Below are 16,113 nucleotides of genomic sequence, written 5' to 3' on the forward strand. Positions count from 1 at the left end.
CTGCTCTTTTAAGAGGAAAAAGCCCATTTCTTGTTGAATTAAACAATGTAACGGGGACTGATATCTAATTAAGAGTAGTGCTTTCTGATATGTAGTCCTTATAAGTACGTTTTATGAACAGGATATCCAAGGTAAAATATTAAAATTCAGGAAAATGTGGTGGATGTTAATACGAGTAAAATTGCAATACATAGAAACACACCGGTTACTATTTAAATCAAAAGGTCATTTAAATATATCTATGGAAGCATCTACAAAGACATTGCAAATTAAGCACCGAAGCAATTCCCTCTAATAACAATTTTTGGAGGCCTACTAAACGTCTAAAAACTTCGCACTTCCTCTATTAAATGAGAGAATGTATGCATCCAAACACTTCCTTTTATTGCTAGACGCTCGAAAAGTCCCATTTCCTTGTTAAAACTAGTGGCATGGCTGTGGCAGTGGCGGCGGCGGCGACAGTGTCGGCGGCGGCTTATTCTTGGGAATAGGCTTTGTATTGTGGTGATATTGCGAAGGCTTTGGAGCCGGCGGTGGGGGTCGAGATCTTCCAAAAGTTTCATACTGGCGGTGAGGACGAGGTGAATGGAAGTAGACATGTGAATTGGAAGAGGGTTTAGGAGCAGCGTGCGTCGCTTCCTGGCGAGCTAAGAATCTTGCGTTGATTCTCTCATCAGTGGGCAAGAAAGGAGTACTGGAAGTCACTTCTTCTCCATTTGAAGGCGCTACAATACTTATTGCAAGAGTTAGGAAAGCCTGGAGGACAAGGCATGCATGGAGTCTCATTTCCTTACTAATCCTTCAAAGTCCACTCTCTTAGGAGTTATATATAAATAGAGCTTCATTTAAATCCAAGTCTATGGAACAGGGAGCAAGCACATGGTGATGATTAATGAGTGTTTGCCCTCAAATGCATTTCTAATTAGTCAAAATAATTAGATGGCGTTTACCATGTGATTTTTTCCGAAGTCAAAGTTAACGGAGGATGAAGAGTGGTTTCCGGGGTTGTCTTCCGACTCACTGGCCAACCTCAAGAGAGTGTTGCAAAACCCACATATCTACCACGTGTGTATATTAAAAAAAAAAATTAACACCTGCTGAAGTGTTTCTTTTTCTTTTTATTTATCTACAGATTCCCAGTATCATTCTATGATCCTCCAAAGTATTGATTGGGCGTCTGAAAATCGAATACAAATTAAACATGATCGTAGCAATTGGATAGGCACTTGTTACATTGGTATGCATTTGATTACATCCACATCAAACTAACATAGGATCAACCTACACCAAATCCCAATACTTTTTACCAAAGCTTATCACCCATTAGGCATAGATGGGCTAACACTTCAGCCCATTCAATACAATTCGTCTTCACGTATTCAAACTCTGACCTCTTACTCTCTTAGTAAGGAACGTACAGTTGGGCCTATAAATTTTAGCATTATTATGGCCCTCGTAGTTAAGAAACTGCCCTAATTCATACATAACAACAACTACTTAAATCAATTATCAATGGGCCTCGGCCCAGTTATGTAACTGGGCCTAATATGTCAACAAATATTGGATACCTAGAGTTTGGACTCTGCAGGTGAATGTAATTTTTTATTGACAGATAATTTATAGCTAATTGTTCTCGATATATCAACACAGACACAAATTTGAACTCAATTACTAAAGCTAAGCAAGCATGCATTAATAACAAACAATTAATGTATACACCTGGCAATAATATATATGAAAGGAGTACCACTCTGCTCTGCTCCACATGGCTCCACAGACCACAGCATATTCTACGACTCCCTGGCAACTTGGGAGCACATGGGTGGGGGGAGGGAGGGAGCGGAGCAACGACGACATCCTTTCCCTTCCCCCACCTCGATCCCTCCATATAATACTATGAAGTCTTTAGTCAGCTTTGGATGGATCCCAAGGCCAAGGGTGGGGGGGAATTCATTCAACTTCCTCTCTCTCTCTGTGATAATAAGAGAAAAGGCGTTGTCGTAAAGCTAAATGCAGCAAAGACAGCTAAAGTTGCCGCCCATCCCACTTTTCCCATCAAGCAATCCCCACTTTCCCTTTATTTTTTTTTTCTTTCTTTTCCTTGTTCGCGTTCATCATTAGTTGAGAGAAGTTGCATTTCACACCCTGACCATTTTACACTTTGGACCCTGTCCTTTTTTTATTTGTAGATACCTTCTATTTTCAGATAATTGTACTTAGACCTGTCAATTTCTTTCCACGTATATCTTTTCGTTAAATTTTTGTGATGTATTGACTCAAATAAGTAGTAATAATAATAATATAGGAAGTCTTGTGTGTAAATTATCCCCAAAGTCATAGTCTTCCGTTCTAAAAAGTTATAAACTACATTCAGACTAATAATCAATATGATTTCTTTGTCCAGACGGTGACGAATGCGTAGAAATTTAGGTAGAAAATGAGGACTAAACTCCTCTCTTTTGCCTGAAGTCACATGGTCGAAAATTTAAAAAGATAAAAGAGTTTTGACATGTAAAAATTTAAGTGTTATAATAATAATAAAGTTCTATGTGCCCCTTCAAAGTTTATAATTTGTGTTTATATCTTTCAAAATTTTATATCTGCGTAGAAATCCTACGAATTACTATTATATATATGAGTTAAAAATTTAGTAATTTAACAGTGGAAATAATATAAATAAACTTAGTTAAAATAAATATATACAAGCAAAAATAAGAATATCTGTGTCCTTCTACAGTTAAATTAATAGAGTTTTAAGAGTTTTTGTTTTCTAGTATAGTTAGGATTCATAGGTATATAAGTTTTAAAAAAAGAGTTTTAAAAGAAAAATATACACATAAAATAAAAAGGGGTAGACTCTTAAATAATAGATTTCAAAAGGGTATTCTTGAAAAAGAACCCACACAAAAGTATTAAATCAAATGAAATTTAGATTCTTTATTTTTTTTAGAAATTTATAGTCAGAGAAATGATTTCATACCACCAACTTTCCAGAGGAGCATCTCTTTACATCGCACATCCACCCAAATTAAAGTGCGTTTCATGTGGGTTTCAGTTCAACTTGAACGTGGTGTACTGCTCCCTCTCCTCTCTCTTATCTAAGCGCGAGCAGGATCCCAGTAGCCAGCCCACTCGCCTTCGCTCCACTCCACTCCACCGCCTAAGCCACTTCTCCGTGGTCTCGTCGCCTCCCGGTGAACAAAGGTGAGAAGTGCGGGTGTTCTTGCATCCGATCGAGGTTCCTTGTTCTTCTAGTTATAGTTATTGAGGTTTTTGTGCTCCGCGGTGGATTAGATTGATATATTATCCTGGATCTGACCACGACCGATGTTTTCAGTTTTTTATTCATTAGTGAATCGTGATGTTTTCACCCGTCCGCGCTTAGTTTTGTCGGTAAAATTTTGGGAGGTTTAGATTGGTAAAGTTGTCGAATGTGCGAAAGATTGGATGATTCTTTGCAGGAAAAGGGATTAATTTTAGTAGTTGGAGTATGATTTCTTTATATAAACACCATTTCTCGAATCACAGAAGGCATAGTTAAGTATATGCAAGAAGAAGATTTTAGCTGGTTACGATCAATTTCCCGATCCTTCATCCTTTTTTCTCTTTCCTTGAGTATTCCTTTGAAGGATGGATGATTTAGGTGGCGAATTGATCAGTGCAGGCATCGTTGTTTTATGCTCAGGAATGTTACGTTGAGATCCTCGTGGTTATTCTTTTTCCGTGTTCACGAAATATAATCGATTGATATAATAAGCATTTATGTGGTAGAGTAAGGTAATATTATGCCTCTACAGTAGGATCGCAGTTCCCTCTTGAGTTTGTATTCCGGAAAGATCAGGCCTCAGTATTCAGAAGATTTGTTAATCATGCTTCTTCACCTGACATGAGTAGTTAAGATTGTCCCAAGTTTTCGCTGAGAGAGCAGCTAGTAGAAAATGCACAAGATAAATAACAGAAGAAAACATTGCAGTGGTTTCTTCGGCATGGAAGATTATCCCAATTCTGAGCTTGCCGAGCTTAATGGATAAATTTAACGCGTAAAATTTCTAAGGCTTTTTTCTGGCCATCCCTGACCTGTGATACACCCTATATGGATCATTTGCACTCTGTTTTTTTGTTCAAGTGAGAATAATGCTGGTAAGATTGAAAAAGAATGGTTGGCGAAAATGTCGACAAAAGAAATACTTAAATAAACTTGATCTGCGTAATATGTTTGAGTACATCTGCACTTGCACATACATAAGATATAAAGACCAGAATCCAATTGCATTTTAAGATCTGCTTTTATTGCTGCGTACTGTTTAGTCTCTTAAGTCTATCTGTTTGGTGTGTGTATGCTTGTGAGTCGTGTGTATGTTATCAACACATCCACCAAGGATGACTAGCAGACATATGCGAAAACCCTATTATAGAATAGTAAGTGGTATATCGTTAAACTATATGTGGTGCATATTTCTCGAGAATCTAGCATGCAAGGTTAATCCGCCAATCCTCTATGGTCTGCAAAGATTTGTTTTCTGGAAAACTGCTGAAATGACTTCTTCTGGCAGGTTTGATTATATATTATGGCAGAGGCCGAGGATATTCAGCCCCTTGTCTGTGACAATGGAACTGGAATGGTGAAGGTAAACTATTGTTGCTTTGTAACATGATGACATTTTAATCTATTATGAATTACAGTTGCAATATCATGAATTAGAGGTAGTTAAGTTGTGGCTCACTGTCCTCCATAGGCTGGCTTTGCTGGAGATGATGCTCCACGGGCTGTTTTTCCAAGTATTGTTGGTCGGCCGCGCCACACTGGTGTTATGGTTGGAATGGGGCAGAAAGATGCATATGTTGGTGACGAGGCCCAATCCAAGAGAGGTATTTTGACTTTGAAATACCCAATTGAACATGGAATTGTAAGCAACTGGGATGACATGGAGAAGATCTGGCATCATACATTCTACAATGAGCTTCGTGTAGCCCCAGAAGAACATCCAGTTCTTCTAACAGAAGCCCCTCTTAATCCTAAGGCCAACAGAGAGAAGATGACACAGATTATGTTTGAGACCTTCAATGTCCCAGCAATGTATGTTGCCATTCAGGCTGTCCTCTCCCTTTATGCGAGTGGTCGTACCACAGGTATGTGAAAATACAAAGTACATTTTTTTAACCCACTTGTTCTCTTACTACTGAAAGGCGTTATGATAAGTTTCCCTTTTTGGAGGCATGTTGTGATCAGAAAAAAGTATCTTGTTGTGGGGGCTTCATTATATGCGTTCATTTTACATTTTGAAATTCATGCATATGTTGTTATAACTCACAAGTTGGTTGTTGGCACTTAGTCATTCTTGTTTTTTCTCAGTTCCATTTTATAGTATATCTGTCATGCTAGATGATGGATGTAACAGTAACCTGAAGATTATGCCTGATTAGAATTGATGGTGCTATGAACTCATGGTTGCATTTGACTTAACCTGAACTACCAATGGTTCAGATATATAAGTATCCTACTTTGAGAGTATGCCTTATATTTGCTGGTTTTCTTCTGTGTTAGGTATTGTGCTGGATTCTGGTGATGGAGTGAGCCACACTGTCCCAATCTATGAGGGTTATGCACTCCCACATGCCATTCTCCGACTTGATCTTGCTGGCAGAGACCTTACTGATGCTCTTATGAAGATCCTGACTGAGAGAGGGTACTCATTCACAACCACTGCCGAGCGGGAAATTGTTCGTGACATCAAGGAAAAGCTTGCCTATGTCGCCCTTGACTATGAGCAGGAACTTGAGACTGCAAAGAGCAGCTCGTCTGTCGAGAAGAGTTATGAGCTGCCTGATGGTCAGGTCATCACCATTGGTGCAGAGCGTTTCAGGTGCCCAGAGGTGCTCTTCCAGCCATCGCTCATAGGCATGGAAACTCCCGGCATCCATGAGACAACCTACAACTCTATCATGAAGTGTGATGTGGACATTAGGAAGGACTTATATGGGAACATTGTTCTTAGTGGTGGATCAACCATGTTCCCAGGCATTGCGGACCGTATGAGCAAGGAGATCACCGCACTTGCTCCGAGCAGCATGAAGATCAAGGTGGTGGCCCCTCCTGAGAGGAAGTATAGTGTGTGGATAGGAGGATCAATCCTGGCTTCCTTGAGCACATTCCAGCAGGTAATTAGAAAGTTTTGCCGAGGGAAGTTTCTTTTGAATCATTTGATTTACTGTTCTAAAGAGATTTTAACATTCGTTATTTGCTGCAGATGTGGATATCCAAGGCAGAGTACGATGAATCTGGTCCATCTATTGTTCATAGGAAGTGCTTCTAGATCTTTTTTTTTTCTTTTGGGCTTCCAATTTCTGTATCTCCCTATATCTAGTAGTTGTATGGATTGAGAGACATGTTTGCTTGTTGGTTTGCCTTCTGAGCTTTTCAGTTCAGCTTTTACCTCCCAACTTTGTGTATGCCATATGACGTGTAATATTACCATGTCAGTTCTTCATTTTATATGTAGTTTGAATTGGTGAAACCTTTTGTCCTTTGCAAACTTTATATCATCCTGAGATTTAGAGGAGAATATCATGTTGATTGATGAGATATATGTGTTGGAGACACCACAGGGGATCCAGTCTTTCTTCATTTTTTTTCTTCGGTTTCAATCCAAATTCGGTTCGAACCTCCGGTGGTCTGAGGAAGATGCAAAATTCCGACCGGTAAAAGTCTTCCTTCGGCAGCTGCTTGGTTGGAGTAAGAAGAGGGTCACCCCACTTATTTATGATTGGTATCACCATTGCCAGAGCAACCTCTGGGATTTAAACCATCAGTGTTAAGTTTAAGCCACCGAGGAGGGAGCTTTTCCGACTCCATTTTGGAGCTTTTAGGAGTAAGGTTACAGCCCCAATAATCTATGATATCCTAAGAATTATTGTCAAAAAAACAGAGACAGATTGGAAGCACTGTTAATTTGGAGCCGCCCCCGCGGTTACTTCAAAGCTTGATCAAAGAACGATCTGGCTATAAAGTCATTCAAAGCTTGATCAAAGAACCAGCGTGTGTTTATTGAAGGAGCAACAGAGTGGTATTAGTTTTGTATTGGACCAGCAAACTGCGTTTAGTTTATTGTTGTGTTTCCACTGCTAAATTATTGCACTATGATTTTTAGCACTTCTGAGAAATATTTATAATTAAAAGTAAACAAAATAAAAAATTCTTTCCTCTTTTTTTTCCTTGTCCATTGAGGGCCAAATTTGAAGGAGAATTTTCATGTAACAACCTACAAACAAATGAATTTCCTTACCAGGTGCGTGTTTATGCAAGACTAGCCTAAAGTTAATCATACAAAGAAGAGACAGCAGAACCAGTGGAATGGTACAAAAGTTACAACTTGAATTAAAACTTAAACCAAGCTAAGCTGATGACACTTGCATGTTAAAAGCCAACCCAAATAGTCTAAGAACACCATAAGTAACCAACATTGCAAACCACCCTCCAATCAACACCCTAATTGCCGATTTGTACGCATTTGCACCCCCCAAGAACGCTCCCAAGGCACCAAACCCGGCTAAACCCAAACTACTCGCAGCACACACCACCCCAACTCTTAGCCCCCACGACTTTATGAACCCCCCTGCCAAAAGAGGCAATACGGCACCGAGTGCAAAAGCCAACGCCGAAGCCGTCGCAGCCAGTAGTGGATTCGGCAACCTCCCCTTCTCAATTCCATCGGCTTCTCCACCACTCTCTAAGCTCTCCCTTTCCATGTGAGCCACTTCTATGTCATACTGGGCGTAGACTGACACGAATTCCCCGATGGCCATGCTGCATGCGCCGGCGACGAGGCCGGCGATGCCCGACACGAGCATCGCCTTCGCCGTATCGTTGACGGCGCCGACGCCGATCATTAGGGATGCGACGGAGACGAGGCCGTCGTTAGCGCCGAGGACGGCGGCGCGGAGCCACTGGGCTCGAGCCATGTAGTTGATGGAGTACTCCGCCGTCTGGGTTAGCTCTGGTTCAGGTTGGATGGTGATCTTGGTGCATGGGCCATGCTCTGGATTAATGGTAGCATGGACATGGGAGCTAACGTGAGATGACATGATCATAAATTGTAGGTAGAAATATAGAAAGAAGAGATGCATGAAGAACACACGCCCAGACGACTTGTACTTATAAGCGAAACGTGAAGAAAGATGCAATTAGTTGTTGGATTTGAACTTAAGAGCGGTTTTGGTTTAGCTCGTACACAGGATGCAATGAAACAGTTAGAGATTAATTATATAAGGAAAGTTATCAAAACCACCATATTGTTTGCCTTTATTGTTATTTTATTCTACCATATGAACATTTATACTCATATATTTTACTTTCTAGTGTCTCAAAATAAATGTTTAAACAACTTATTTAATGGTATGAAAGTCATTTTGTAACTATCCTAAAGTTAGGTCATGTAAAATGATACATATTTATTTGATAGGATGTGAATGATAATAAAGATTTTATATATAAAAAAATTTATAATTATTTATTAATTTATTAGTTTTAATTTTTGTTTAGTGTCACACATTTGACCTTCGATTACTCAAATATAGAAAGGCGCGTGGCCACCACGCGAAAGGGCCACCTTTTAGCGATTAAGAAGTACAATCAATTGATTGGCATTTGGTATGAGCACGTCTCTTGGTATTATATTCAATCGATTAAAAAAGAAATTGATAGAGTAGAATAAATTGAGTGTCGAGCTAATTTGAAGTAGCTGTCATCTGATCTGAGGCATCTCTTTGACTTTCTTTTATATTTTGTTATTATTGATTAAGAGATGATGAATGGGGCTACTTGGGATCATTGTGTTCACAAATTTCAAGTTGATTTTTTTAATGTCTACATATACAAGCGAATTATCAAGTTATCTGAGATTTCCTGTTGGGGATGAAATAGAAATCTTACTCCCTCCCCTCACAAGAATTTACTGATATATGTTGCTAACCGCCCCCTTTTACATTTCTACTATCTTAATATAATAGGATAATTCTATTTAAGCTCGTAATCTATCGCATTTTTTATATATATATTATTTTTAGTACGCGGAGATCTTTTAAATTATTCTAGACTTTTCAAATTCCTCTTCTATTAGTTTTTTACTGTATTTTCTATCCAAAAGGTAAATTGTTGCATGACACACACATGAATATATTTATAATTCTTATACTCTTATTTTTTAGAAAAGAAAGGAAGATAAATATTAATGTAGACATAAACGAGAATAAGATATTTTCAATAATTTAGAGAGTTTATATATATAAAAAAAAAGTTCTTGACGTATATATAAAAAAAAAACCATAGTTAAGGAGGTCTAGATAAACTTATTTCTAATATAATTGGTTTCAACCCTTTCTCCTATTAACTAAAAAAAGTCTGCATATATACTTTAGACCCCCAAAAAAAATTCTTGTTTTGCAATGAATTATATCTGGAAGTGCATTTTCATCAGAAGAAAATGAAAGGTTGAGGATATTCTTTGCGGATGAATAAGGTATTTTTGTGAATATAATCTGAAAAGGTCAAATGTATAAGTCAATTTGAAAACATACGAAACATGAAGGTTGTTAGGATGAAACGAAAATATAATGTTGAACTGCAACAAAAATACACGAAAAAATCATGGATTAAATCGCTTGGATATCACCTCGTAGAATTAGAGTGCCTAATCATATGCGTCCACTTGCAATGAGAAATAGAATGAGCAACGATATATTCACAAGTTCCCAAATGGGGAAAAAATTATTTATCAGTGAAATTAAGTGGCAATTTGTACAGTTCTTGTGCAACTTCGGTGATTGGGTTCATGTGCAAGGTCACATCCTCTATAAAGCTTCACCGGTTTAGATTGCAGATCTGTATCACAAAAAGTTAGCTTCAATAGAATCCTTTAATCTTGTATTCTTCTGAAAGGCATCAGCAGCTATATCCTTCTATAATTTTTGTGCAACTGATCATTGTAACTGAGTTCCACTCTTGGAAAGAAGGATCTCTTTTATTTCTTTGTAGCTCTGAAGCTCCCTAAGTGCATCAGATGTTTTCCTGGACATGGAAAAGCTTGAGGTGCTACTTTCCCCGTTAAACTCAGATTTTGGAGACTGAGATGAAGAACAGTGGTCTCGTAGAGAAGGGGCTCTCTTCAACATCTGGACAAGAATGCCAACTGCTGCATCTTGTGATTTGTAGGATGATGCACCTGAGTGACCAAATTCTGGTGTTTCCCTCCCATCAGCACTTCTATCAGCGTAATATATGGACGTTAAATTGAGAAATCTAAATGGTGTAATACAAATTAAATCTTAATAAATTGATGTACTGGATTGTAGCCAGTTCTAATAATTGAATATTTCTTGATACATCTTAGTTAGTTATGCGCAAGTTTCTGAAAATGGGTCTGTAATGAAGAAAGTCAACAAGCATGGCACATAATATCTATAGTATGCTTTAGTTTCCCTTTATCCATCTACTGCCACCACATTGTTTGAAATCTCATACATTATCTTGTTGCATGAATGTGAGATAAGAATGGGCAGTTAAAGGGAATATGGCATGATATATACTGAAACTGCAATTCTGAAAGAATCTAAACCACAGCTTCTGTACATCGATTCACACATCAGTATCAAGTAAGAGGAAGAACATTCCACAAATTCATGTGACATTAAAGTGAAAGTAGGGAGATATAGTACTGGTAAATGATAAGTAGAATTACTTAAAGTAAGCTCATGAACAATGATAATATGAAATTTTAACAATCAGCTTCAGAAACAAATAACAGCAGATCAGATGACTCAATCAATAGGCCTGGAAGTGTCCATTTCAGTGAATCAAAGTTTAAACCCACCAGCGCACAATTTAGTGATATTTCCTTTTAGAAAATCCATTAGAAGAAAAATAATTTAGTTTTGTAAATTGAGGATCCAACAAGTGTGTGAACAAGTTTTACCAATCTTGTAAGAAGCACTGATTTAGTTTTGTATGGTGACTAATCCTCCCACAGTGAATCTTGCTTTTTGAACCTTTAAATTTAAAACATCATATAGAGGAACAGGCTCAGAGATGATTTTATTAGTAGTGTGCATAATCGCAATTAAATAGGTATGCCTACTGTAAAAGACAATTCTTGTGGGCCAACAACTTTATGTCAAGAAGCCATATCTTATTCTTCTATGTGTGCTTCTGGAGTAAAAAAAGATCACTCTTAGATTATGAAAGTGTAACATGCCCAATAAATCTTCAACCAGTAACTCCCATCGGAGTGCCAACCTAGCATCATTGGAAACAGATGATAAGCATCTATTGAAATAAGAAAAGAATTTTGATCGAGAATTAAATCCATACGTCCAGATCCTGAACCCAAAAGTTCCTGGAACATAATTTCATTTGCCAAAACCTACATTAGGATAAGGCAGAATGCTGAATGAATAAAGAGGTACACATTCTGTAGCATCACAATCTTCTCTAGGTGGCAACTCTAGAATAAACCATAAATTCCCTTTAAATCTATTGCAGATACTAAAAGGGCAGCAAAAGAAGAATGTAGAAATATCTAGACTAGCATATTAATCAAGTGAGAGTGGAATATTACCTAGTTTGAGAATCTGATATATCAACATCATCCACAGCAAAAGGATAAGAAAAATCTGCATCATCAAGATCATCTTGCATAGATAATCTGCTTGAACTTCTTGAAAATCCAAAGTTTGGTGAACCACCAGAAGACAACACACCAGAAAACCTTTCAGAATCATCCCTGACATCCTTAAACGCCTATAATTATTCCAAAATAATCACAGGATGAGGACTGGTAGAATTCACATATTAGAAGATGACAGAAATGAATCTAGATCATATACTTGTATTACTTAAGTACAGATGTTGCACCTTTCTGAAGAGAGGACCTCTATATTGACGCTAGGGATATACTTCATACATGATCCTTTGAGCAACATTAAAACAATAGCTGGTTACCCATCGCATATTTCTTTAAAGAAAAAAGTTACTACGATGTAATTGTCAAGTTCTACAAGAACCATCTGTCTTCGGCATAAGACTGATCAAAGGAGAACAGAATTTTACCAAGTTCTCCAAGTATCTCTTTATTCAACTAAATACTGGAAGTCTAGATTGAGAAAGCATCTTAGATCTCTGAAATGTCTACGATGTGAACCAACTTTTCGTGTAGCCTCACAGTTCTTATCAGGAAATCTAGAAGTAAATTTTAAACACCCACAAGCATTACTGTCATTTTCAATCTTCTACTCTCACACCAAAGTCCTCTTCAATGTCATCCTAATACTGAAAGAAAGGTTCTAGTCATCTCAAAGTGTAATCTACCTACAATTTCAATAGATTAGCCTTACCATTCGTTCTCATCTTATACCTCTGTAATGGCTATAACCAAGCAACAGACAAGAAATTCTCCAATTAGCGAATCATCTACAATACATAAACTGGAGCTAACAATTACCTTCTGAGATAAATTTGAATTCAACGCTTCCGGCTTCCTAATCGATCTACTCTCCAAAGGAGACCCCTGCATTGAATGATCCACTCTCATACTCCTCGGGGAAGGAGGCGGCAAACAGCTTCTAGTCGGCTCCGAATAGTTAGGACTGCGATACGCCTGTCCCTTCCCTATCACCCTCTGTGGTATGCTCACAGGCATGGTCTCAGATCGCAACCGCGTCTGCATAGAGTTACCCCCAAACGCCAGCGGGGACGGTGTTGGCGAAACCGAGAACGGCGGCGGTGAGAGCTTAATGTCATCAAAACCAAATCTTTCCTTCCTAATTGCCATCGGCGCACCTGTCCAGCTATGCGGGCGATCAGCTCTTCGCGGAAAAGAGGATGGGAATGCTCTCATCGGATCCGCCGAAGGGCTGCCGACGTAGTCAGCGATAAGAATCGGCGGTGGTGGCGGAGAGACCTCCAACCTGAACTCCGCGAGGCTCCGGCGATAGTTCACGGATACAATCAACTGCCCGAACTGCGTCTCCACGGGAGTGAAGCAATGCAGCCTCATCGCAGCCTCCTCCCCCCGCGAGAATGGCTCGGCGAAGGAGGCGATCCGATAGTTTATCCCGTAGTTGTAGGATTGAGGAGCCGACGCGGATAGCAATCGGAACAACCGATAAGCGGGAATAAGACGAAGGAATAAGTAGAGAGAGCGGAGGAGGACTATCGACTTCTTGTAGGTTTTCTTGACGATGAGAGGGTTGGGATTGGAGGAGGTATCCCGCGAGGGCTCGCATTGGACAACCCACCGCTCGATGATGGAGTCGGGGGACTTGTGGCCGTCATCGAGGGGTGAGAGGACGATGTCGACGATAAGTGGATCGAAGACCCCGTGGGGTTGCTCGAGGGCGGAAGGAGGATCGCCGAGGGCGAGGTGGAACCAGCGATCTCGCTTGCCGAGGCGGATAGGGGAGGAGGAATAATTATGCGGGATCCGGGCGGATAAGATGGCGTGGAGGGTTTTGAGGTGGAATTGGGATATGATTTGCTCCGTTGTTCGGCCGGAGTCGGATAAGAGGGCCATGGGGTTTGGATAAGAGGGGGAATAAGAGGAGGAATAAGAGGGGCGGGGGGAAGAATAATCAATCAATCCATGGCGAAGAGAGAAGGCGTGAGAGGGAGGGAGTTTGGAGATTGATTAAGATGATTAATCCCAAGGGCAATTAATAAGCTTTATGGTTAGTTATTGGATTGGGTAAACACGAAACTGGAGGAGAATCTTGAGAAGATCTGGTATTCGAAATTGTAGAAGATGTTTATATACATATACATAATACATTGCCTCTGGGCTCCCTGGGTTTCCGTAAAGCAAGAACGATACGTACGTCGATCTCATGACGTGACTTAGTTTGATATTAACTTGTCTTACACTATTTGCGAATTAAAATTTTGCCTTCCAAAGTTTTTGTCATCTAATCGACCCACCGGCCGGAATGTATAGGTTAGCTAACATGACAAGCCACACTCTACTAAGTCATGCTAAATACTCTTTATAACTTCTCCTAATTATAAGTAATTCCTCACGTCTTGACTACTCACTACGTTGGATGGACCCCACTCGTGCCACGTCCTGCTTGACTACAATAATGCCTCTCTCTTACTTCAAAGCTTCTCTTCGATCAAAAAAGTAAAAGGAAAACGTAGTCAAGCTTCTCGGTCTGGTAAAGATTTCAGTAGTAAAAAGCGAACTTGACTTAAATCTCAAAAATAGCAACAAACGACGGGCCGCGGGCCAGTGTTCCAGAACGCGTTTCCCCAAAGGCCTCGTTTTTCCCGAGGAAGGAAACGTCTTACGGTCCCTCCGGGGGGAGGCCGGGGGAACGGCACGGAGCGCGGCAGGTGGGGCAGGAGAAACGGGAAACGAGCCAAGCCTCGACGCAGGCGGCGTGGAAGCCGTGGTTGCACGTGGGCAGCACGCGGACGCGGTCCCCCACGACGAACTCCGACAGGCAGATGGGGCACTCTGCCTCCTCCGCCGCCATCTTCACCCCCGCCGAGAACAACAACGAGTTCGCCGCAGCCTCCGCCGTCGCGTAGGAAGCTGGCTGCTCCTCTCTCTTGGCCATGTCGGGGAGAGGAGGAGAAAGAGGAGGAGGATGCTGGCGGCGGCGGAGGAGGCGGGCGACGGCGTGGAGTGAGAAGGCGAGGAGGGTGGCGCAGACGAGGATGATGAGGACGGTGACCATGTTGGCGTCGAAGTCCTTGGCGTTCGAGTATGGGGTCCACTTGGGGGATGGGATAGGATGATATGGAAGAGGAGGTGAGGTAGTATTGGTGGTGGTGTTTATGGGTGGAGGTTTCATGGTGTGGTTTTTGGTGTGAGAGCGTGGGAGAAGGCGAGAGGGGAACGAGTCATAGGTTGATGGATATATAATCTCTTTTCTTTTTCTTTCTTTTTTTTTATATATAACTTTAGAGCCTGTAGGCTGCACTCTACAGTCGTCTAGTCCTTTTAAGAACGTCTTCCTCTTCTTTTTAAGAAAAATTCTGTAGACGACCATTTTTACTAAATTATAATTAAACAAAAGAATAGTATTAAGTACATAATGAGTAGATACAAGCACTCAAACACAATTAGATTTCTATTTGACCACCTTCGACAATGCCATAGAAGAAGCACAATATGAGACTTGTAATAATATACCAGTCTTGATATCACACAAGTACAAAAGGAGTAGAGTTCTGTAGATCCATCAAGATCATATGATTATCCAATCCTCTCATCAACCCCCAATACACAGCTACAAAACCGACAAGGAGGCAAACAGGGCTTCAGAACCCACCAGAGAAGAAAAGAAATAAAAGAACAAATAAATAGAAACAAAAAAAAGGAAAAGAACGGAGCAGCAGCATTGTATAGGATGGTAAGTAGGCGGCACAGGCGTTGAAATTGCATGGAAAGGGGAGATGAACGGAGGCTGTCTATGACCGGCATAGTATTTTTCAGGTCTGTCCTTTCTAAAACACAGGACATTCTGATCAATGATACGATACTTTTGCGCAATCAGGCCAAAAAAATAGACTATAATGGGCCAAATCTAGTCAGATACAATGAGTTTAGTGTTTTATGTGCACAATTACACAAATCCCTCCTACATTTGCTTGGGGCTTTAAAATCCCCAGTCTCTTAACCACTTTTACGAATTCGATAGAGGTATGATTTAATCGTCAAGTAGTGCTACAGATCTTTTGTAGTTTATTTGTGAATGTATCCGGTGAGTGGGAATTTAATTAACTGGAACCCCCCATATTTGGTAGTAGTTCCCCACATTGCATTATTGGATCCAACTTACAAAGGCTGTGGCTGATAGAATAATAATGCTTCCCTTCGTACATCCACCCACTCACTGAGAACAGGGAATGCTCATTGTTTCCATGCCAACTACTATGCACTAGCATCACTGCATGGCCCATTAATCATCAACACAAAATCTGATGCTCAAATATCTCAGCAGTTTTGGCTGAAATTAATCTATATATATGAAGTGCAACTCCAAGCTACACGATCATCGAGTACTAGTTCTCAACATTTGGATGCCATGCATCTTGTTATTATCACTATCCTACCTAATTAG

General features: G+C 40.1%; 4 protein-coding genes and 1 long non-coding RNA gene across 7 annotated transcripts; 1 reads left to right on the forward strand and 4 right to left on the reverse strand.

Annotated features, from left to right (window-relative positions):
• Nucleotides 1-205: 205 nt before the first annotated feature.
• Nucleotides 206-1,899, reverse strand: LOC140794016 (uncharacterized). The gene is made up of 2 exons (XR_012110046.1): nucleotides 1,720-1,899; nucleotides 206-725 (listed from the first exon to the last, which is right to left on the reverse strand). It is a non-coding gene; the product is annotated as an uncharacterized lncRNA (long non-coding RNA).
• A 1,082-nt stretch (nucleotides 1,900-2,981) lies between these two features.
• Nucleotides 2,982-6,515, forward strand: LOC140793485 (actin-7-like). Its single transcript, XM_073144981.1, has 5 exons — nucleotides 2,982-3,204; nucleotides 4,554-4,628; nucleotides 4,737-5,130; nucleotides 5,546-6,159; nucleotides 6,249-6,515. The coding sequence occupies exons 2-5, from the start codon at nucleotides 4,569-4,571 to the stop codon at nucleotides 6,312-6,314; spliced, it is 1,134 nt and encodes a 377-aa protein (XP_073001082.1). The 5' UTR covers nucleotides 2,982-3,204; nucleotides 4,554-4,568; the 3' UTR covers nucleotides 6,315-6,515.
• Nucleotides 6,516-7,392: 877 nt separating this feature from the next.
• LOC140794366 (vacuolar iron transporter homolog 2-like) lies at nucleotides 7,393-8,082 on the reverse strand. Its single transcript, XM_073146377.1, has one exon. The coding sequence runs from the start codon at nucleotides 8,080-8,082 to the stop codon at nucleotides 7,393-7,395; it is 690 nt and encodes a 229-aa protein (XP_073002478.1).
• A 1,628-nt stretch (nucleotides 8,083-9,710) lies between these two features.
• LOC140794486 (autophagy-related protein 13a-like) lies at nucleotides 9,711-13,689 on the reverse strand. Of its 3 annotated transcripts, none has more exons than XM_073146554.1 (3): nucleotides 12,492-13,689; nucleotides 11,610-11,791; nucleotides 9,711-10,232 (listed from the first exon to the last, which is right to left on the reverse strand). In XM_073146554.1, the coding sequence occupies exons 1-3, from the start codon at nucleotides 13,560-13,562 to the stop codon at nucleotides 10,106-10,108; spliced, it is 1,380 nt and encodes a 459-aa protein (XP_073002655.1). In that variant the 5' UTR covers nucleotides 13,563-13,689; the 3' UTR covers nucleotides 9,711-10,105. The 3 variants fall into 3 exon arrangements, with proteins under 3 accessions (XP_073002655.1, XP_073002654.1, XP_073002653.1); XM_073146553.1 differs by having other exon boundaries at nucleotides 9,711-10,255; XM_073146552.1 differs by having other exon boundaries at nucleotides 9,711-10,258.
• Nucleotides 13,690-14,012: 323 nt separating this feature from the next.
• LOC140794487 (RING-H2 finger protein ATL79-like) lies at nucleotides 14,013-14,934 on the reverse strand. The gene has a single exon (XM_073146556.1). It carries the CDS (start codon nucleotides 14,839-14,841, stop codon nucleotides 14,329-14,331), a length of 513 nt encoding a protein of 170 aa, XP_073002657.1. The 5' UTR covers nucleotides 14,842-14,934; the 3' UTR covers nucleotides 14,013-14,328.
• Between the last annotated feature and the right edge of the window lie 1,179 nt (nucleotides 14,935-16,113).

This window comes from Typha latifolia, chromosome 8 (assembly GCF_019914945.1).
Source record: "Typha latifolia isolate L0001 chromosome 8, TyphaL0001v2, whole genome shotgun sequence".
In the NCBI taxonomy this organism is placed as follows: domain Eukaryota; kingdom Viridiplantae; phylum Streptophyta; class Magnoliopsida; order Poales; family Typhaceae; genus Typha; species Typha latifolia.